At 36.7% G+C, this 24,670-nt stretch overlaps 1 protein-coding gene across 1 annotated transcript; it reads right to left on the bottom strand.

Annotated features, from left to right (window-relative positions):
• Positions 1-11,930: 11,930 nt before the first annotated feature.
• LOC136853337 (ABC transporter F family member 4-like) lies at positions 11,931-24,638 on the bottom strand. Its single transcript, XM_067128700.1, has 9 exons — positions 24,579-24,638; positions 21,436-21,536; positions 14,475-14,633; positions 13,956-14,327; positions 13,647-13,805; positions 13,233-13,397; positions 12,919-13,083; positions 12,616-12,771; positions 11,931-12,351 (listed from the first exon to the last, which is right to left on the bottom strand). The coding sequence occupies exons 1-9, from the start codon at positions 24,636-24,638 to the stop codon at positions 11,931-11,933; spliced, it is 1,758 nt and encodes a 585-aa protein (XP_066984801.1).
• Between the last annotated feature and the right edge of the window lie 32 nt (positions 24,639-24,670).

Genomic DNA, 24,670 nt, shown 5'->3' on the forward strand with positions numbered 1-24,670 from the left:
CTGTTTGCTCGGAAACGATACGATCGCAGTGTTAATGCAATTAGCAGTCAAGTTGGAATTGTCAATAGCACATGTGAATGTTCGTTATAATTGTAACCGGGATAAGTAAACGGTAAAGACAGCTAAATGGATCACTAATGGCAAAACAAAATTAATTGTTACCTTCTAATAATATAAGGCGTACGTATATATATATATATATATATATATATATATATATATATATATATATATATATATATATATATATATATATATATGTGTGTGTGTGTGTGTGTGTGTGTGTGTGTACATTATATATAATTACATATATAACTATATATGTAATATATAATTATATATATATATATATATATATATATATATATATATATACATATATAATTATATATGCAATATATGTATATATATAAATATATATATATATAACGTATGTGTAAAAGCACAAAAATGACTATAGAATAAAAATTCTTCCCATTTACCAACTCATAACATTTACAGTAAGTATTATTATACTTCGCCCTCTAAGTCGCCCTCTAAGAGAGAGAATCTTGAAGCATCGTAGATTTTGAGAGAGGAATCCTCGCGGGCGAAGACAAACGTCATTAGAATTCCCCGATGAGGCACAAATTCTTTGGAGGAGAGACGGACGAGACATTCATAGATCTTGGTCGAGGACATCCGCTGAAATCCCCTTCCTCTCTCTCTCTCTCTCTCTCTCTCTCTCTCTCTCTCTCTCTCTCTCTCTCTCTCTCTCTCTCCTGATACGCCAAGGACCTTAAATCCTCGTTTGGCAATAAGAATAAAATACCCTTTGATTTATGGGAGTTTTCCTAAGGACATTGTACTCTTAAGTACCGAGTAGCAATGAAGACAGAGGACTCAAAGGATTCTAAAGGATGCTTAAGGAAACGTAGGATACCCGTAAGGGACACATCCTAAAATCCTTTGCTAGGAAATGAAGATCCCACCATAAGAAGCAATGATGGGGAAATTCCAAAATTCCACCGCTAGCAAAAACAAACAAGTACAAAATGAGTAGAAGTTTCTTCGGCGCAATCGAGTTTTCTGTACAGCCGCTACAGCGTATAATCAAGGCCACCGAGCCGCGGCCCATGAAACTTTAACTACGGCCCTGTGGTAGCCTATCCTATATCGTTGCCAGACGCACGATTATGACTAAATTAACCGTAAATAAAATAAAAACTACTAAGGCTAGAGGTCCGCAATTTGGTATGTGTGATGATTGGAGGGTGGATGATCAACACACCAATTTGCAGCCCTCTAGCCTCAGCAGTTTTTAAGATCTGAGGGCGAACAGAAAAAAGTGCGGACAGAAAAAGTGCGGAAGAATAAAGTGCGGACGGAAAAAGTGCGGACAGAAAAAAAGTGCGAACGGACAGACAAAGCCATCTCAATAGTTTTCTTTTACAGAAAACTAAAAGTAGATAAAAAAAAGAGAGAGAGAAATATTCCAAATTTCCACCGCCAGCAAAAACAAAAAGTAGATAAAAGATAAAAAAAAAAAAACAGAAGCAGCACCATACCCAATCAAAGAAAACACCCCCGACACAACGGCGGATAAATTCCGTGGAGGGTAATAAAGAGTGTGACCAACGAGAGAAAAAACGCCTCCCGGGGCAATGAAGAGGAAATTCCGCTAAAGGGCAATTCATCGTAAAATTCCCCAGTGGACACAGAACCAAAAGTTAACACCCCCTGCCCCCCCTCCCTCCCAGGAGGCAGAGACGAGAGAAACATGACCGCACGAAGAATGTGTCTGCAGATAATTAAAACGTTTTGTGCAATGGCGACCTAGAGGCCTTTTCTGCAATTCTTCAGCACGTCGCGGAGAGAGAGAAACGTTCCCACCAAACGTTCCCACCTTTTTCTTGGCCCTGCCCCGGTGGGAGTGGCTGGAAAGGATGTTTTTAGTTTAAACTGAATAGGCTTTGTATTTTTATTTACAAAACTGGGATGAACTGTCTAGCATCTGTTTACGGAATATGAATGTTGCGTAGATGTCATCGGATCCACAATAAATTAGACATATGCTATGTATGTATGTATGTATGTATGCATGTATGCATTTGTGTATATAAATATATATATGTATACTCGTAAAATACATGTATATCTATATATGTATATATACGAGTATGTATGTTTATCTATAATGTGCATATGTATGTATGTATGTACAGTACATATATACCTATATATATATATATATATATATATATATATATATATATATATATATATATATATATATATATATATATATATATATATATATATATATATATATATATATATATACCATGATGATGTAAAAAAATTAACCAAACAAACTACTACCTTTTCCCGAGTCTCAAAAAACTTCCAACCAAAAATGCGAACGTTTTTTTTTTCCCTCACGCGGAGGAAACTCTCCTGAACGTTTTCTCAATGACGTTTCCTCCCATTCCCCCGGCTTCACTTTACTCTCCTCATAGGCTCAGATTAATGGCAGCCATCAAATAGGCCATTCGCCCTTCCCAGGAGGGAGGCACTAAAAAAAAGAGAAAGGGAGGGAGAGAGGGAGGGAGGGAGAGTGAGCGCGAAGAGAGAAGGGTTTACACAGTACAGGGATAATGGCAGGGTCAAAGAGAGAGAGAGAGAGAGAGAGAGAGAGAGAGAGAGAGAGAGAGAGAGAGAGAGGAAGCAGTAATGATATAAGAAATGAGGCGTCAATGCATGTTTAAAAACATCATGAGTGTCAAATTTATTTGGCAATTTTAATGCCACAAATAATGCTGATAGATACTGATAGCAGTAGTGGTACAGGAGTAAAATCATGGTCCTGGTTTGATAAATTTCATGGCTTAATACATTCTGTATTTAGATCCTTCCATCTATATGTGTGTGTACAGTATGTATGTATGTATGTATGTATGTATATATATATATATATATATATATATATATAAGTGTATTTGCTTATATATATAATATATATACATATATATATATATATATATATATAAGTGTATTTGCTTATATATATAATATATATACATATATATGTATACATATATACACAAACAAACACACACATATATATGTGTAAATATAATATGAGTATATGCATATATATATTTATATATTTAATTACAATCATTTACTTGTATAGCGGTTTAGTGTTAAGCGTAGAAGCAAATAAATTATCACTGTCAGCTCAACTCATAGAGTAAGCAACTGAGATGGATTCTCAGTACCCAAAGCAAAAGGTCGTGCATGCAAGCAAATACATCCGGATAAATAAAAGCGAAAATGGAAAATGAAAAATATGAGGAAGATAAATGAAACGAGTTTGAAAGAAGTTTAAAAATGGAAAAACAACATCAGAATACAAGCAAAATAAAAACAAATACAACGGCACAAAAAAATAAATCTAAATAAACAAGACATAAAAAAGAATAAATAAGACATAAAAAGCTAACAAATGCACCGAAGTTTCTTCGGAGCAATCGAGTTTTCTGTACAGCGTATATTCAAGGCCACCGAAAATAGATCTATCTTTCGGTGGTCTCTGTATAATGCTGTATGAGAGTGGCCTATGAAACTTTAATCACGGCCCGGTGGTGGCCTGTCCTATATCGTTGCCAGACGCACGATTATGGCTAAATTTAACCTTAAATAAAATCAAAACTACTGAGGCTAGAGGGCTGCAATTTGGTATGTTTGACGATTGGAGGGTGGATGATCAACATAGCAATTTGCAGCCCTCTAGCGTAAGTAGTTTTTAAGATCTGAGGGCGGACAGAAAGGTGCGGACAGAATAAATTGCGGACGGACAGACAAAGCCGACACAACAGTTTTCTGTTACAGAAAACTAAAACAAATGAAAGAGTCACGCCCACACCAGAGGTGCCAATAACAAAATAAATAAAAAAAAAAATTAAAAAAAGAATCTTTTTCTCCCTACCAGGTGACAGCCACACCTGTGCAGAGAAGCATTACTAGTTGGCTGGCAGCGCTGATCAATTAAGAACATCACTTAAAGGAGAAACGGCCAGACGGCGATCTACTATCACAACGTGGGTGTTCATGTGCAAGAGGGGAGGGGGGGGGAGGGGGGGGTAGGAGAGAGAGAGAGGGGGAGGGAGGGAAGGAGGGGTTATTGTCATGCGAGATGAATGAGTGATAGGAATCGCTGGCACAAATAAATTATTACCTTCTTCAGTCAAAAGCATTTACGGGGTATTTTTGGGAGAATTGTTACAAAGACTCGGGTTTTAGGTTTTCAGGGTACCTGGAGAGAGAGAGAGAGAGAGAGAGAGAGAGAGAGAGAGAGAGAGAGAGAGAGAGAGAGACGTTAAAAATTATTGAGGTATATTCTCATTGAGAGAGAGATAGAGAGTGATAGATTAAAAATCACTGAGGTATATTCCTGAGAGAGAGAGAGAGAGAGAGAGAGAGAGAGAGAGAGAGAGAGAGAGAGAGAGAGAGAGAGAGAGAGAGAGAATTCAAAATTATTGAGGTATATCCCTCACTGAGAGAAAAAGAGAGATTAAAAATGATTGATGTACTGTATATTCCTCATTGCGAGAGAGAGAGAGAGAGAGAGAGAGAGAGAGAGAGAGAGAGAGAGAGAGAGAGAGAGAGAGATTAAAAATAATTGAGGCATATTCCTCACTAAGAGAGAGAGAGAGTGAAAGATTAACAACTACTGAGGTATATTTCTCAGAGAGAGAGAGAGAGAGAGAGAGAGAGAGAGAGAGAGAGAGAGAGAGAGAGAGAGAGAGAGAGAGAGAGAGAGAGAGAACGATCCTGGCATAATTTGCTAAGCCAACAAACCGAGTCAAAGTCAAGGTTACGGGAATCGAGAAAGGATTCGTTTCATCTCTATTGCAGCGGAACCGAGATCTCGTGCGAATCACGCAATGACCATTTCTTCTTGTCATAATTATAATAAACCTTAACACATTTTCTATCTTGCCCTTACTAGTACGGCTATAGAAAAATTAACATTAATAGATCAAACAGAAAGCTCTCATACTTCCCTTGACAACTGACAGATGATATAGAAACGTGAACAAAAAAAAAGTCGTTTTTCATTAATATTTTCAATTCACTCAGAAAACAACAGCTTTAATTCTGTAAACATACATGATCGCCCATCCCGCACGAAGGGATTAAGAAGTATGAGACAGACAGATAGACAGATAGACAATATTGCGTGCTACATGCAAACTGCCTAAAACTTCCTGCACGCACAAAGCAGATGTTCGTTTATTTTTTTAATCGTGGAAGGTCGTGTCATCACAAGGTCGCTTTTATCTATTTATTTACTTTACTGTACCACTTTCACTTTCCACTGAATGGGGAGGATTTTGTCAAGCAGGAGGTATTTCTTGTAAGAATCTCTCTTCGGAAGGGATTCTGCAACAATGCAGTGTATTGCATTTCAACTTCAAATTAAAAAGCTTTACTTCGGACGAAAATAGCCGTTGATAAAATATTCATAAACATACGTAAAAACTTAAAACTCTAAAAGGATGAAATTTACAATAGTATCCTAATTCCTTCGTTCAAGTTTTGTAAGTTCGCTCGGAAAAACAAATACTGTATGTTTTAGAAATTTAAGTCCGTGTAACGACAATTGCTTGTGACATAAAAAAAAAAATTTAACTTACACGAACCATAGAAATTATTACTAAAAAATTCTACGAATTCTAACTTAATGCAATATACAGTATACATACATACATACATAATAAATTTATATAAAATACATATGTATATATATACATATATATATGTATATATATTATGTATGTGTATATAAGTAATAAAGAAAATGCATATACTTTCACTTTCTGATCTTCGTTACATAAAAAACCACGAAAAAACTAAGCAATTAAACATTATTCAAACAAATTATACTCAAACGCCACATCATGGCAAAAAAAAAAAACAATTTCAACCGCGAAACAACTTAAAAAAAGAAAAAAAAGAAAAACAATTTCACCGACACCTGTTCCACCTATTCGGTAATATGGGCCAATGCAGGCTCTCACAGGCTCTCAGACTCTCAGGCTGAGGCTGAGGCTCAGGCTGGTGGTAGTGTTGCTTCTTGCCAAACACCGCAGGCGTCATAACAAACACAGCCAAGCCAAGACAAACACAAAGAATCCGTTAACAAATACCGCAATGGCAACTCAAACAATAGTTTTGTACTAGACCAAACAGGAACGATACACGGAAAAGGTCTCGGGGGGGGGGTGGGGAGGAGGTTGAGGAAGAAGAAGCCGAGATAGATATATAACAAGCAAAAAATGCGCCGGAGTTTCTTCGGCGCAATCGAGTTTTCTGTACAGCCGCTACAGCGTATAATCAAGGCCACCGAAAATGGATCTATCTTTCGGTGGTTTCGGTATAATGCTGTATGAGCCGCGGCTCATGAAACTTTAACCACGGCCCGTAGTGGCCTACTCTATATCGTTACCAGAAGCACGATTATGGCTAACTTTAATCTTAAATAAAAACTACCGAGGCTAGAGGGCTGCAATTTGGTATGTTTGATGATTGGAGGGTGGATAATCAGCATACCAATTTGCAGCCCTCTAGCCTCTGTAGTTTTTAAGACCTGAGGGCGGATAGAAAAAGTGCGGACAGAAAAAGTGCGGACGGACAGACAAAGCCGGTACAATAGTTTCCTTTTTAGAAAACTAAAACAAGGTTTAAAAGTTAACTTCCTCAAAACACGAAAAAAAATTAAAATAGTGAAAATTGTCACGTCTGAAAACTACTGTTCTACGCAGGTCTGACATTATCTGTCACGAACTTCCCAACCGATCTAAAAGTCACGTTAAACAAACTTGAGCGGAAAACATTCATAAGAATTTCAAACTAAACGTAGATTTCTCTGGTTGGAAATGTATACTTTCTGGTTAGAAAAGGCCATTTGCTTCAGCGAAAATGTTGATCGAACTGAACTGAATATAGAATTTAGGCCAAACGCCACGCAATGGGACCTCTGAGGTTATTCAGCGCTGAAACGGAAATTGACAGTAAAAGGTTCGAAAGGTGTAACAGATGGAAATTGACAGTAAAAGGTTTGAAAGGTGTAACAGGAGGAAAACCTCAAAGCAGTTGCACTATGAATCAATTGTCAGGAGAGAGTGGACAGTAAGATGGAAGAAAGAGAATACGAAAGGAGGTACAGTAAAAGAACGAAAGGCGTTGCAGCTAGGGGCCGAAGGGACGCTGCAAGGAATCTTAAGTAATGCCCACAGTGCGTCACATGAGGTGCACTGACGGCATGGAAATAAAAAAAAAAAAAAAAAAAATAATAATAATAATAATAATAATAATAATAATAATAATAATAATAATAATAATAATAATAATAATAATAATAATAAGAGAAATCTGTACTTACCGATCCAGCGAATTGACCTCTCGTGTGACGTAAGGTCTTCGTCACTGCTAGATACAACACTTCACTGAGCTAAGGTCAAACCTAAAAAAAAGAAGAATAAAAATACCGATTATGAAAGCTCACACCGAAGAAAAATTATGACTAACAGTAATAGTTTTACTATATAAATTTATATAATTACATAAATATATATATAAATATATATATATATATAATATATATATATATATATATATATATATATATATATATATATATATATATATATATATATATATATACACGTTTAACCAGGGGTCACTTCTGAAATTTAATGTCGCGCCAACACAAACACACACACACACACACACACACAGAAACTGGCCAAAAAGCAGAAAATATAAAAAAAAAAACTACGTTCCTTAACCAAACTGAAAGCGACTTAACAAATCACCAAGAAACCAGGTTTGGATCAGTCCACAAAAATTATATAAATAAAATATCAATATAATAAAACTGGTGAATTAAACCTGAGTCTTCATCTCTCTCCCAAGAACGTTCCATAACCAAAACTGCCCAAGAACTGGAAAAACACCGTTCCGTGTAGCACCTCAGACTCGGCATTACTTGGCCATTACTCTTTGCATTTTCAGAAGGCTCCAACGAAGTCTTGCCCGATATCACACAGACCTCATAACCTTATAACTTATATCCCTGACACCTGGCACGAGGCTTGTCCGACTCAATTTTTCAGAGTGAAACATGTCGACGGAAAGATATACTTACTCTCTCTCTCTCTCTCTCTCTCTCTCTCTCTCTCTCTCTCTCTCTCTCTCTCTCGTTCTTCAGTAAGGCAAAGAAAGGGTCCTTAATATCATATAACTGGCAATAATGTCACGTCGATAATGATAACTGGTCGTAAGGGGGGGGGGGATATCGCTGTCGGCCCCTAGCTGCAACCCCTTTCGTTCCTTTTACTGTACCTCCTTTCATATTCTCTTTTTTCCTCTTACTTTCCTCAACCCTCTCCTGATTCATATTGCAACTGCTTTGAGGTTTTCCTCCTGTTACACCTTTCAAACCTTTTACTGTCAATTTCCGTTTCAGGACTGAATGTCCTCGTAAGTCCCAGTGCTTGGCCTGTGGCCTAAATTCTATATTCAATTCAATAATGATAACAAGGCTTTTTTAAATTAGACGAAAATATCAGCACAATAATGCCAATTAAAATATACTTTTGAGCAACACCAGAACAATTAAAAAAAAAAAAGATAAATGGCTTGACAAACTTCTGAGAGATCAAACTTCACTCATCTCAAATGTCACTCACAAACTTTTAAATGGGTTAATGAGTTAATTTCATCCAACTTCCTCATCAAAATACAGTTATTATTAACTTTACATTATATTACATTATAATTATCATTACCTTGACCTGATAATTTCGATCTTTGCCCTTGTTACTTTCACTATAATAATAATAATAATAATAATAATAATAATAATAATAATAATAATAATAATAATAATAATTAAAAAAATACTCATAGCAGCATGAGTCTTCAAATGGAGAAACAAATCCACAGTTATGTACATGTACATATTTTTTGAGATAATAAAACTGTACAGATTCCCGAAAGCTACCTGTACAGTTTCAACTTTAAATATATGTACATATAATGTACATATATTTAATAATAATAATAATAATAATAATAATAATAATAATAATAATAATAATAATAATAATAATAATAATAAAATAAAGTACAAGCATTCTGACATCAACCTCGAATTTCCATGAACTTGACAAATCAGGTATCGTCACCAAAAAAAAAAAAAAAAAGTAATGTTCCTGGCAATTCTGAAAACCCGGAATTAGAATCACCAGCAATAAAAAGCGAGAAAAAAAATCATGCCAACCGCAAAAAAAAAAATAAAAAGTTTCAACGCAACAGGTAGCCTCATTTAGGAGCGATATAGGATTTAATTAAGAGTAATGTTATGTTTATCAGCATCTAATTTTCCTTTCGCCGCGAAAGAGAAAAAAAATTTAAAACGAGGTTAATCTGTGATATTTTTTTCTCTCTCTTCAGTCAACAGAGTAATGAAAAAAAATTTTAAAAAAGGTAAAATTCATTTCCCCTTGCGCTCGAATAAAATCATCTCTCATTCCGGGGGGAATTGAGAGTCAACTTTCCAAATGATTCCTCAGGGTTTTTGAATAGAATAAAATAGAATATAGGATTTGGGCCAAAGACCAAGCGTTGGGACCTATGAGGTCATTCGGTGCTGAGACGGAAATAGAGAGTAAAGGAGGGTTGAAAGGTTTAACAGGAGGAAAACCTCACGGTTGCACTATGAAACAATTGTTGGAGAAAGTGGAAAGTCGGATGGAAGAAAGAGAATATGAACGGAGGTACAGTGAAAGGAACGAAAGAGGTTGCAGCTAGGGGCCGAAGGGACGCTGCAAAGGCCATTAAGTAAATGTCTACAGTGCACCGCATGAGGTGCACTGACGTCACTATACCCCCTACGGGGCCTTTGATTTTATTAAGGCTTTGGTAGTCTAGACAAAAACAACATAAATGAGTAGTTAAATAAATAGATGAAGAAAGAAGGATTTTTATACCTCAACGAAGCGGGTATTGTCTCATTAAACACCCAGTGAAATACTATACTTATTACTATTAGTTATTACTCAATATTAAATTTATACATCATATATATATATATATATATATATATATATATATATATATATATATATATATATATATATATATATATATATATATATATGTATATATATACATGATTTTCTTTCGCATACTCATGCAAATAACTCCACGACTGAATGTTTTTTCGAGCACCTATCACATTGCATAAAAAGGAATGAAGAATCTGTTTCACAAAATCTACCACAGAAAAGTAATGTCACCCTCCTCTCTCTCTCTCTCTCTCTCTCTCTCTCTCTCTCTCTCTCTCTCTCTCTCTCTCTCTCTCTCTCTCTCTCTCTCTCTGAGCCTTTCAATGTAGAGCCATAAAGCAACATCGATCCAACCTGTTTTATTATTTATACTAGATTCACTTGTTGCTGAAATCTAACACCACCACCAAAGCTACGCTTTTCATCTGACCCACTACCCCACACACATCTCCCTCTCTCTCTCTCTCTCTCTCTCTCTCTCTCTCTCTCTCTCTCTCTCTCTCTCTCTCTCTCTCTGTGAGATCAGTTAATTTTAGCATAATCGTAGAAGACATTAGTAGTTTAGGGAGATAATTAAATTTACAATTCTCTCTCTCTCTCTCTGAGATCACTGAATTTTAGCATAACTGTACAAGACATTGGTAGATTACAGAGATAATTAAATTTAAAATCCTCTCTCTCTCTCTCTCTCTCTCTCTCTCTCTCTCTCTCTCTCTGAGATCACTTAATTTTAGCATAATTGTACAAGACATAAGTGGGTTACAAGGACAATTGAATTTTTAATCTCTCTCTCTCTCTCTCTAAAAGGGATCACTTTCAAGAAATCAAACGAGTTAATGTTAGCATAATCGTACAAGGCATAACTCGTTTAAGGTTACAGTTAAAATTTATAAAGACCCCCTCCTCTCCTCTCTCTCTCTCTCTCTCTCTCTCTCTCTCTCTCTCTCTCTCAACCCATTTCCGAGATGCCACAAAAGTTATTATCAGCATAATTGTACAAGGCATAATTAGGTTAAGGGGACAGCCATAATTTCTCTCTCTCTCTCTCTCTCTCTCTCTCTCTCTCTCTCTCTCTCTCTCTCTCTCTCTCTCTCTCTCTCCCCAAAAACACATTGAGAAACAAAGTTCAATAACAACCGCGAAAGGAAAATTGCTTCGGAGCACAATGCGCGGCAACCACGCAACAGCTCACCGCCGATAAAGCTTTAATAACAAAACCCAAGGAGACAAAAAAAAAAAAAAAAAACCATCCCATCCTTGTCCTCAAAACTCCTTCCCCCCACTCCTCCCTCACCTCCCTCCCTTCTATTATCCATCCATCAAACCCCACCTCTCTCTCTCTCCAATATCCCTAAACGAGAGAGAGAGAGAGAGAGAGAGAGAGAGACTCGCCCATCACTGGGACATAAGGTAACAATAACACCAGCCCCCAAATAGCCCCACCCCACATACACTTGCAAAAATACACACACATACACATAGACAGGACACACCTACACCCCCCACAGGCGTACTATACTACATGTTCCTCCGCTACACCTTTCCAGCCACCCCAAAACTCAATTGGTTCCTTCCTCCTCCCTATTTCTTCTTCTACTCCTTTTACTTCTTCTTCTTCTTCACTACACCTTTCCAGCCACCCCAAAACCCAACTGGTTCCTTCCTCCCTTCTTCTTCTTCTTCTTCTTCTTCTTCTTCTTCTTCTTCTTCTTCTTCTTCTTCTTTACTACACCTTTCCAACCACGCCAAAACCCAGTTGGTTCCTTCCTCCCTACTTCTTCTTCTACTCCTTTTACTTCTTCTTCTTCTTTACTACACCTTTCCAACCAGCCCAAAACCCAATTGGCTCCTTGCTCCTCCCAACTTCTTCTTCTTCTTCTTCTTCTTCTTCTTCTTCTTCTTCTTCTTCTTTACTACACCTTTCCAACCAGCCCAAAACCCAATTGGCTCCTTGCTCCTCCCAACTTCTTCTTCTTCTTCTTCTTCTTCTTCTTCTTCTTTCTTCTTCTTCTTCTTTACTACACCTTTCCAACCAGCCCAAAACCCAATTGGCTCCTTGCTCCTCCCAACTTCTTCTTCTTCTTCTTCTTCTTCTTCTTCTTCTTCTTCTTCTTCTTTACTACTACCTTTCCAACCAGCCCAAAACCCAATTGGCTCCTTGCTCCTCCCAACTTCTTCTTCTTCTTCTTCTTCTTCTTCTTCTTCTTCTTCTTCTTCTTCTTCTTTACTACACCTTTCCAACCAGCCCAAAACCCAATTGGCTCCTTGCTCCTCCCAACTTCTTCTTCTTCTTCTTCTTCTTCTTCTTCTTCTTCTTCTTCTTCTTCTTCTTCTTACTACACCTTTCCAACCAGCCCAAAACCCAATTGGCTCCTTGCTCCTCCCAACTTCTTCTTCTTCTTCTTCTTCTTCTTCTTCTTCTTCTTCTTCTTCTTCTTCTTTTTACTACACCTTTCCAACCAGCCCAAAACCCAATTGGCTCCTTGCTCCTCCCTACTTCTTCTTCTTCTTCTTCTTCTTCTTCTTCTTCTTCTTCTTCTTCTTTACTACACCTTTCCAACCAGCCCAAAACCCAATTGGCTCCTTGCTCCTCCCTACTTCTTCTTCTTCTTCTTCTTCTTCTTCTTCTTCTTCTTCTTCTTCTTTACTACACCTTTCCAACCAGCCCAAAACCCAATTGGCTCCTTGCTCCTCCCTACTTCTTCTTCTTCTTCTTCTTCTTCTTCTTCTTCTTCTTCTTCTTCTTTACTACACCTTTCCAACCAGCCCAAAACCCAATTGGCTCCTTGCTCCTCCCAACTTCTTCTTCTTCTTCTTCTTCTTCTTCTTCTTCTTCTTCTTCTTCTTCTTTACTACACCTTTCCAACCAGCCCAAAACCCAATTGGCTCCTTGCTCCTCCCAACTTCTTCTTCTTCTTCTTCTTCTTCTTCTTCTTCTTCTTCTTCTTCTTCTTCTTTACTACACCTTTCCAACCAGCCCAAAACCCAATTGGCTCCTTGCTCCTCCCAACTTCTTCTTCTTCTTCTTCTTCTTCTTCTTCTTCTTCTTCTTCTTCTTCTTTACTACACCTTTCCAACCAGCCCAAACCCAATTGGCTCCTTGCTCCTCCCTACTTCTTCTTCTTCTTCTTCTTCTTCTTCTTCTTCTTCTTCTTCTTCTTTACTACACCTTTCCAACCAGCCCAAAACCCAATTGGCTCCTTGCTCCTCCCAACTTCTTCTTCTTCTTCTTCTTCTTCTTCTTCTTCTTCTTCTTCTTCTTCTTCTTCTTTACTACACCTTTTCCAACCAGCCCAAAACCCAATTGGCTCCTTGCTCCTCCCAACTTCTTCTTCTTCTTCTTCTTCTTCTTCTTCTTCTTCTTCTTCTTTTTACTACACCTTTCCAACCAGCCCAAAACCCAATTGGCTCCTTGCTCCTCCCTACTTCTTCTTCTTCTTCTTCTTCTTCTTCTTCTTCTTCTTCTTCTTCTTTACTACACCTTTCCAACCAGCCCAAAAACCCAATTGGCTCCTTGCTCCTCCCTACTTCTTCTTCTTCTTCTTCTTCTTCTTCTTCTTCTTCTTCTTCTTCTTTACTACACCTTTCCAACCAGCCCAAAACCCAATTGGCTCCTTGCTCCTCCCAACTTCTTCTTCTTCTTCTTCTTCTTCTTCTTCTTCTTCTTCTTCTTCTTCTTTACTACACCTTTCCAACCAGCCCAAAACCCAATTGGCTCCTTGCTCCTCCCAACTTCTTCTTCTTCTTCTTCTTCTTCTTCTTCTTCTTCTTCTTCTTCTTCTTTACTACACCTTTCCAACCAGCCCAAAACCCAATTGGCTCCTTGCTCCTCCCAACTTCTTCTTCTTCTTCTTCTTCTTCTTCTTCTTCTTCTTCTTCTTCTTCTTCTTTACTACACCTTTCCAACCAGCCCAAAACCCAATTGGCTCCTTGCTCCTCCCAACTTCTTCTTCTTCTTCTTCTTCTTCTTCTTCTTCTTCTTCTTCTTCTTCTTTACTACACCTTTCCAACCAGCCCAAAACCCAATTGGCTCCTTGCTCCTCCCTTACTTCTTCTTCTTCTTCTTCTTCTTCTTCTTCTTCTTCTTCTTCTTCTTCTTTTACTACACCTTTCCAACCAGCCCAAAACCCAATTGGCTCCTTGCTCCTCCCTACTTCTTCTTCTTCTTCTTCTTCTTCTTCTTCTTCTTCTTCTTCTTCTTTACTACACCTTTCCAACCAGCCCAAAACCCAATTGGCTCCTTGCTCCTCCCTACTTCTTCTTCTTCTTCTTCTTCTTCTTCTTCTTCTTCTTCTTCTTCTTTACTACACCTTTCCAACCAGCCCAAAACCCAATTGGCTCCTTGCTCCTCCCAACTTCTTCTTCTTCTTCTTCTTCTTCTTCTTCTTCTTCTTCTTCTTTACTACACCTTTCCAACCAGCCCAAAACCCAATTGGCTCCTTGCTCCTCCCAACTTCTTCTTCTTCTTCTTCTTCTTCTTCTTCTTCTTCTTCTTCTTCTTCTTCTTTACTACACCTTTCCAACCAGCCCAAAACCCAATTGGCTCCTTGCTCCTCCCTACTTCTTCTTCTTCTTCTTCTTCTTCTTCTTCTTCTTCTTCTTCTTCTTCTTCTTTACTACACCTTTCCAACCAGCCCAAAACCCAATTGGCTCCTTCCTCCTCCCTGTTTCTTCTTCTTCTTCTTCTTCTTCTTCTTCTTCTTCTTCTTCTTTCCTTCCGAGGAACCAAGCAACCGACTAAACAAACCCGGTCACGGTGATTAATGGGATTCTAGACCATAGTTAATGCCGGTAGTGGTGGCACTTCCTTCCCTTCTTTCACCTTTCTCGCCGGAAGGAGTGATCAATAATGGAGGGGGAGGGGAGGGGAGGGGGTGAGGGAGGAGGGAGGATTGGCAGGGGGATGGAGGGCCTTCCTTGTGACGTCACCTGAGGGGAGGGCATAAGTACGCCGTGCCCCTCCTTATTGGCGTTTCACAGGTGGCACTTGTGCCAATGGCATTTTGCTTATGGCAATGGTATTTTGCTTATGGCAATGGTATTTCACTTATGCCAATGGCATTTTACTTATGCCAATGGCATTTTACTTATGGCAATGGTATTTTACCTATGCCAATGGTATTTTATTCATGCCAACGGTATTTTACTTATGCCAATGGCATTTTACTTATGCCAATGGCATTTTGCTTATGCCAACAGTATTTTACTTATGCCAATGGCATTTTACTTATGCCAAAGGCATTTTACTTATGCCAGTGGCATTTTATTGATGCCAATGGTATTTTACTTATGGCAACGGCATTTTACTTATGGCAAATGGCATTTTACCAATGCCAATGGCATTTTATCTATGCCAATGCCATTCTACTTATGCCAATGCCATTTTACTTGTGCCAATGGCACTTTGTGTCGAAAGATTCTTGTCGATAATGGCTTTGCCTGTGACGCAATTTATTTTGAATCGTCAATATTTTCGTAAACTCTAGCGATTACAGTCATTAACTCTAATGCCATCGTTATTTTCACTATAATGGCTATCAGATATGATGTAACGATTGTCGTCGCTATATTACCGCATATTTTCGTTATTGATTTCTATGCAACGGGTAAACAACGGTGAAACAAAATTGTTATAATATTGGTCTTGACAAATGACATAATTGCCATTTAAAAACACAAGAGCATTATTATTATTATTATTATTATTATTATTATTATTATTATTATTATTATTATTATTATTATTATTATTATTATTATATTTTGTTGAATAAGATGGCTGCATTTTGCGAATTAATTTTATACTGAGTTTTCTCAATTCTTCTACAATTCTTCTCATAATTCGCTTTTCCTGCACATCAATATTTAGTCAATAATTGGCCAATGTTTATTATTATTATTATTATTATTATTATTATTATTATTATTATTATTATTATTATTATTATTATTATTATTATTATAGGAACAACGCTTGAAATGTTTAATTTAGTAGTACAATTCGAATTCATTATTATTATTATTATTATTATTATTATTATTATTATTATTATTATTATTACAGGAACAGCGCTTGAAATTGTTCAATTTAGCAGTACAATTTGAATTCATCTTCAAGAGCGTTAAAATTACATATGATAATAAAAATATTATAGCATTCAAACTTGGATGAAAAAAATATGAAAATCACAGCCGAATAAAAAGTACAACATAACACAAAAACAAACATTAGAGAGAACACTAGAACTGTATGATTCCATTTATAAATAATAAGCCACACTACGAACCCACTAGGCCTATAATTCAGTACATAATGGCCTAGGCCTTCAATTCACTACATAATGACGCAGAGGAATTACCGTGAATAGCATCAATACATTAACAATACATTCGCTACACGTACGACTTATATCAGAGATTATCTTTTTCCCCTACTAATTCTGGCAGTAATGACCACATAGCCATGTGCTTATTTATCAGTGCTGTAGTTACAAAGGGAATAATAATGCCTTCCTAAGGGACTTTCTCTGCCAGAAGTAGAGGAATAAGATAACTCAATAGTGAACAGGTTAACTTGTCAGTATCCACTACAAGGATCCATATAGACAGGACTTCTCCATAATAAATTCATAAGCATAACAGAAAAAATAAACTAAGGTTGTATAGGCCGATGTATTAGCAAAACCGTATACATGAAACATAAGAGCTTGCACACACATATATGTGTATATATATATATATATATATACATAAATACATATATATACAGGTGTATATATATATGTGTGTGTGTGTGTGTGTGTGTGTGTGTGTGTGTGTGTGTATTAAGGCACTAAGTAACAAACATATAGCAATGAAATTACGTACTCACTTTATATATCTAACATCCTTGGAAAACTGAACACAATTGGCAAAAATAAACAGCATAACGCTACTACTGATGACATACCAAATACATTTACTCTCTGAGAGAGAGAGAGAGAGAGAGAGAGAGAGAGAGAGAGAGAGAGAGAGAGAGAGAAAGGCACTTAAAACTAATAGACGGATACCCGTAAGACGACATAAGTAAACATTATCGATTCTACCCTCTGTACAAAGCAAAACAGTGAACAACACATTACAAGCTTGAAGACTGTTGGCAAACAAGGCAGCAAGACGAATAAAAAGAAAGCAAAGCTGTAAATAAAAATACAAATATCTAATAAAAGTAGATTCAAATAATATGGAAGCACACATCAACAGGTAGAAATACCAAAAAAAAAAACGAAGGAATAAAAATTGCAAGAGAAGTACAGTAAGGCAGCAGGACTGACATATAGAATGGAAACTTTAAAAAAAAATATATGTATAAAAACTAGATTAAAAGAAGGTGAACATCAGCAACAAAGCAAAATGGAAAACGCAAAAACTAAAAAAGGGAAAGACGATAAGTACATGATTATTAACAGGAATACAGATAAGAGAAACGGCCGATTGAGAGGGTAAAAAATACGCATTTACAAATTATGAAATCTTAAAATCAGCACAGAACAAAGACATAAAACCAGGCAATACTGAAGCATATAATTATAGACACAGCAAATGACAGACGCATCGCAAAAGCCCAAAAACAAAAACAAATTAATAGCAATAAACTTTCAGAATATATATATATATATATATATATATATATATATATATATATATATATATATAAATAATCTTTTATCACATCGTGATTTATATACAATCATGGAGCTACAAATGTCAGCAATATCAAATTCACGCTACCTTGGGAATATCTCCGATGGAGAATTATCACCGAAGGGAATTTGTAAGTGATAAATGGATTGGTACTGCCAGGTCACGAACCCTCGGCAGTACCAATCCATGTATCACTTATAAATTCCCCTTCGGTGATAATTCTCCATCGTAGATATTCCTGAGGTAGCGTGAATTTGATATTAAGAGACATTTGTAGTTTCATGATTATATATATATATATATATATATATATATATATATATATATATATATATATATATATATATATATATATATATATATATATATATATATATATTTATATATATATATATATATATATATATATATATACAGAGAGAGAGAGAGAGAGAGAGAGAGAGAGAGAGAGAGATGAACAAGTGTAAGAGATTACCACCGACACAATAAAATATTGAAAGAAAATGCGAAGTAAAGTTTTGCAACCAAAACAAACTTGATAAACGAACGGCATTGCGAGACATGGAAGCATTTAAAAAAAAAAATCCGCACAGAGCGATTGTGGCAAAATCAACAGCAGAGCAGAATATCAAATAAAATATTCAAAAGGACAGACGACAGAAACTCGTGCTGCTAGGTAAGACCGAGGTGCAACAACTCCACAAACCGTAACTGAAATAAACGGTTGCAATCCTTGCAATTCTCGCGCCCCCCAAAATGCTTCTTTTTCCGTTCTGGACGATGACTTCTGCCACCGGCTCAGTGCCTCTCTCTCTCTCTCTCTCTCTCTCTCTCTCTCTCTCTCTCTCTCTCTCTCTCTCCAGCGGACACCAACAGACACTCACACGTTTCTCCTCGATAAAGTGAGAGAGACCACACCAAATAGATACATCCCAAGGGAAAATCATTTACGCGTGAATTTATATATATATATATATATATATATATATATATATATATATATATATATATATACATATATATTTATATAAATATATATATATATATATATACATACATATATATATATAAATATATATATATATATATATATATATTTATATATATACATATATATATATATACACACACATATATATATATATAATATATATACAATACATATATATATATTACCTAATAGACAGAAATCATACAACGAAAATAAAACCAACGCAATACAGTACAAAACCGATTATTATCTACGCAGAGCCAAAATAAAATATTAAGCAATGCAATTATCAAAACGACACTGACGAAAGACAAAAAAGAAAAAAAAACCGGAAACTCGATTCCGCAAATTGCAAAATCACACAATCGGGAGATTTTCGGAACTGATTAGCGGAACTGCGAAATCGTGCGACTTTCGGCAATAACGCCCGATTGCGTTACGCAACCTGTTGAACCGATTACTTGGTTCCGCCCGGAGTATATATTTTATATAATAAAAATTCTAAATGCGTTTATGTTATCCAATGACAATAATTCACGGAATAGGAAATGTCACGGTGAATCCTTTCCGTGGAAAGTTTTAAACTCTACATATTCCGCGGATGAAATGTAAATTTTTACAGTAATACGCGAACTGACGCGTTAATCAGTTGGGTATGGTGCGTATATTTCGAAGCGATCTTTGCGTGCTGGGAAATTATTGTTATTCACCATGACACGCCATTGTTTCTGCGGCGTAAATCGTCATGGAATGACGCAAATTTCTTCTAGTTCAAATATTATTTTGCAACTTTTTTAGGGGAAACGTTCTGCGGTTAATGCTTTTGAATTTAGCATCGATCTACCGTGACACCACCTGATTTATGCTCGTTCTGTGTGTGAGAGAGAGAGAGAGAGAGAGAGAGAGAGAGAGAGAGAGAGAGAGAGAGAGAGAGAGAGAGAGAGAGAGAGTCCCCATACCTGAGGAATATTGTTAATTTTTGGTAATAATTTCACTCCGAGGCGTAAAGACGACTAATTATGAAAATGACAGCTGGCTGTCTCAGTCAGGATTTGATTTTACCGCCCCAACTCCGCTTCTTGACTGGTTTTATTCTACACTCTCTGAATAAAATAAATCCATATCTGAGTAACACATATACTAAGACAAATTCGAAAATAGCAACACAATGTTACGATGTCATGAAATGAACTGCAAAAGCCTTTAGAATTTAGGTATTATAACAAGGAAAACCCTGATGTGGATTTCACTATTTTATGAAAAGCCACATTTGCACAATGAACGCTATAAACTGAAGAAAATGCAACGCGAATCTCTAAATAGAATTCAATCAATGAATGTGCCTGAAGAATTACTGAAAATTCTATCAAGACACGAACATAATCAAATGTCCTCCGTCTATATTAGCGTTACAAACGGCGTTAGGACACGCGTGCAAACGCATAAACAGTTTCTAAATTACACGTTTCTCATAGAAGCACAATGCCACTAGCAATGTGGTCACAAGGGCAGGCCAGAAGGACGCGAACATTCTGGAATCTTCTGACTCCTCACGGAAAACCTGTATAAGTTATTGATAAATAACGCTCATAGATGTTCAAGCTTCCTGGTAATGATAATAAGATAACCAATTCAAAACCCGACGAAACTGTTGTAATACCATCCGGATTTCTTGACAACCGGGTGGTAGATCACCCGTCACTGATGTCGTAGGTAGTTGCTGTCGTTGGTTCGAATCCGCAAGGTGACGAGCCACTTCTCAGATGTAAATCCCTTCCGGTGCTGTTTCCGAGGTAATGCGAATTCGATATTAAACGACATTTGTATGTTAGTGTTTGTGAATGTAAGAAATGTCACGGTGATGTGATAAGAAATGCATATATACATATATATATATATATATATATATATATACATACATAATACATATATATTTATATAATATAAATAAATAAATATATATATATATATACATGTATAAAGTCTACAATACGAACAAGACAGAGAAAAATCCAAACAAAAAAAAAAAGAAAAATCACAAACCAAAACAATAATAAACAGCCTCAAACCACACAAGACACGAGACCCGCAATTAACCGACGTACGAACATACAAAAATGAGGTAAAAAAAAAAAAAAAGAGATTGACACAAAGGCGATCTAATATGTCCTTCCTCCTTATATATAGCCGTGAGGGTAAAGGATCAATACCCTGACCTTATGATATACAGAAGGAGGAGGAGGAGGAGGAGGAGGAGGAGGAGGAGGAGGACTCTGTATCAGCAAAATGCGAGAGAGAGAGAGAGAGAGAGCATTAATGGAAGGTCGAGGACTACACATTCCTCAATAAAAAAAAAAAATAAAATAAAATAAAAAAAAATAACTGAAAAATCTGGCTTAACCTCCAAGGCGAGAACGCAGACGTCAGGGGAAAACAAAGCAGGGAAGAGATTTCCAGTTGTTTGCCCAACGGAGGATGAGGAACAGCAATGGAACCGAGCAATGCACGCACTGCTGATTTCTGCAGAGTAAATATGGGACGTGGTAACCTGACAGGTGTTTGGGCGATCTTGGAGGAGGAGGAGGAGGAGGAGGAGCGGAGGAGGTCCTTTTCTATCTAGAAGAACAATGCAGGCCAAAATACGCAGAGCAGAAAGGAGGAGGAGGAGGAGGAGGAGGAGGAGGAGGAGGAGGAGGAGGAGGAGGAGGAGGAGGAGGAGGAGGAGGAGGAGGGTCCTTTTCTGTCTAGAACACGGGCCAAAATGCGCAGAGCAGAAAGATTACGTGGCAACGTCGCTTTCAAAAGATAGACGACTCCAGAAAGAGTTAAGGTTATGTAGGGTCAATGATGAACCAAATTGCCTTAATTAATCCTGTCGAGAGGGAAAACAAAAAAACCGCGCTTCCAATATACGAGAATATTCCGAACAAGAGGGATATACTAATTTAAAGTCTTTGTACTTCAGACGGAAGAATACCTTACTAAATTCTTCACTAAAAAAAAAAAAAAAAATCTTCACAAAAAAAATAAGTAAAAAATTCGCCGAAGTTTCTTCGGCGCAATCGAGCTTTCTGTACAGCGTATAATGCTGTATAAAACTCTCAGCCATGGCCCATGAAACTCTCAGCCGCGGCCTATGAAACTTTCAGCCACAACCCGGTGGTGGCCTGTGTACTTGCCATCTATAGCGGTGCCAGACGCACGGTCATGACTAACTTTAATCTTAAGTAAAATAAAAACCACTGTGGCTTGAGGGCTGTAATTTGGTACGTTTGATGAATGGAGGGTGGATGATCACAACGCACCAATTTGCAGCCCTCTAGCCTCTGTAGTTTTTAAGATCTGAGGGCGGACAGAAAAAGTGCTGATAGAAAAAAAGTGCACAAAGAATAAAGTGCGGACAGAACAAAGTGCGGACGGACATTCAAAGCCGGCACAACAGTGTTCTTTTACAGAAAACCAAAACCAGATTAACTCGAGAGCCGAAAGAAACCAAATCAATACTATGACGAGTCAGCAGAAAGTGAAATAGATGAACAAAACAAACACTCGGAAATATCAAGAGATAATCTGACCACGGAAATCGCTCAAGACAGGGAGAGTCTGATTAATCGAGCCCAATGACCTGAAGGGTTAGCTTGAATAATTGAAGGCTTTCGGCGGATGATCAACAAATTAGGAGTGAAGCGTTGTGGGGGCGGCGGGGGGGGACGCTGAGCCTTCGGAAAGAAAATATGACAACAGAAAGATTCACTCAAAAGAAGAGATATTGAATGCATCGTACTTATATCAAGTATAGTTTGTGTGTGTGTGTGTGTATCTATCTATCTATCTATATATATATATATATATATATATATATATATATATATATATATATATATATATATATATACATGTATGTATGTATATATATATATATAATATTTATATATACACAATATGTAATACATATATGCATATAAATATACACATATATGATATATATAATATATACGTATATAAGTATGTATATATATATATATGTATTTGTATATAAACATATACAGAGAGAGAGAGAGAGAGAGAGAAGAGAGAGAGAGAGAGAGAGAGAGAGAGAGAGAGAGAGAGAAATGGATTTTAAACATGGAAGCTAGGGATGGCACTTGAGAACAGTCAAAGAGACAAATAGTCTTAAAATAAATAAGCTAAAAACTATTCCCAAGAGAACCAAAGAAAAAATATAATTATGTACACACACACATCCAGCATATAATTATGTACGCATACACACACACACAGTACATTTAATAAAATACACAATTAACAAATATTCATAAATACAAATGCACATTAAAAAGAAAAATATATATTCATAACATAAACATTCCTAAATACAAAAGTACATTACATACAGAAACATCTACTTAACATACATATTCACAGACCCAATTGTACGCATACGCTCAGAAGCAAGAAAGCTATCAAGCCCGTTTCCCATCATTCCCTGTCTTGGCCCCATCACGACTGTCATTACAGACAGAGGAGACGGGGGCGGGGGGGGCATCACAAGGCCGATAAACTTGCGGATAACGCGACGGCATAAATATGGCCGGATGTAATTGACTATCCGGCTATTGATAGGGGACGTAGCTTGCGATGATTAGTGTTATTAGAGCTGTTCACTTGTTTATTTGTTCTTCTCTGTTGTAATGCATTTTCTGTAATGCATTACGCTGCAGTCGTAATGGGCGGGTTTAAGGGGGGTATTACGTTTGGTGTTGGTGAATACCAGTAAAAGGTTTGGATGAACGTGGGTTTTTTTTTTCATGCGTGTTCGAAATGACAGTATTGAGGGTTATGGCATGTACATAAATGTTATGATTGTTTTCTACAATGTATACATGTATACAGGTATGTATATATAATATATATATAATTATATATATATATATATATATATATATACATATATATATATATATTTATAGATATACTGTATATATTTGCATATATAATTATATATTTATAAATAATATACTGTATATACATATAACGGTACATATAATATAAATATATAAGTATATATATAAAATATATATAATGTATATATTTATATATATACAGATATACATATAATATATATGCATATAACTGTACATGTAAATATCTATATATAACTCCACAGATATAATGTAGGTAACCTTGCTATCTAATATCCTCATACGCAGCTCAGAAAATACAACCTGCAATTATTCCCTATCGAAAAACCTCTACAAGTGTATTCATTTAAGTATCACCCCCATGGCAGCGTTCGGGTATGGTCACAACATGATTGTAACAACATGCTAATTTCTCTGTGATATTTTTGTACCAATTATGCGCACCATTTTATTCTTAAGGGATTGAACTGTATTTTATATATATTTAATATAAATACCATGTGTCTCTGACTGACGTGTCGACGTAATCGATCAGAGCCTTTTCAAACATCTGAAAAGCCTAAAAAAAAAAAAAAAAGTGTTTTATCATGTCAAAAATTTCCCCCCCTGCAGTGTCCGAAGACCCTTTTTCAGATGAGAGTCTCTTCCTCAGTTTGTAGATAGAAAAGCCAAAGTGAACTAGAGGCCAAAGACCCAGAGAGAAAGAGAGATAGAAAGAGGGAGAGAAAGAGAAAGAGAAAGAGAGAGAGAGAGAGAGAGAGAGGTTCTCGGTAAATGCCGGTGGTGGTAATGATGACAAGCCCACCCCAGAGGCCGTGCTGATCAGAAGAAGAAGAAGAAGAAGAAGAAGAAGAAGACAACAGCCATCAAGGGATCCTTCAGGAGATAACGGAGGTGGCGGGGCGGCGCCGCGCTGGACGACATAGCGCGGGCGGCGAAGGAAACGAAGCTGCGTC

This window comes from Macrobrachium rosenbergii, chromosome 27, assembly GCF_040412425.1.
Source record: "Macrobrachium rosenbergii isolate ZJJX-2024 chromosome 27, ASM4041242v1, whole genome shotgun sequence".
NCBI classification, from domain to species: domain Eukaryota; kingdom Metazoa; phylum Arthropoda; class Malacostraca; order Decapoda; family Palaemonidae; genus Macrobrachium; species Macrobrachium rosenbergii.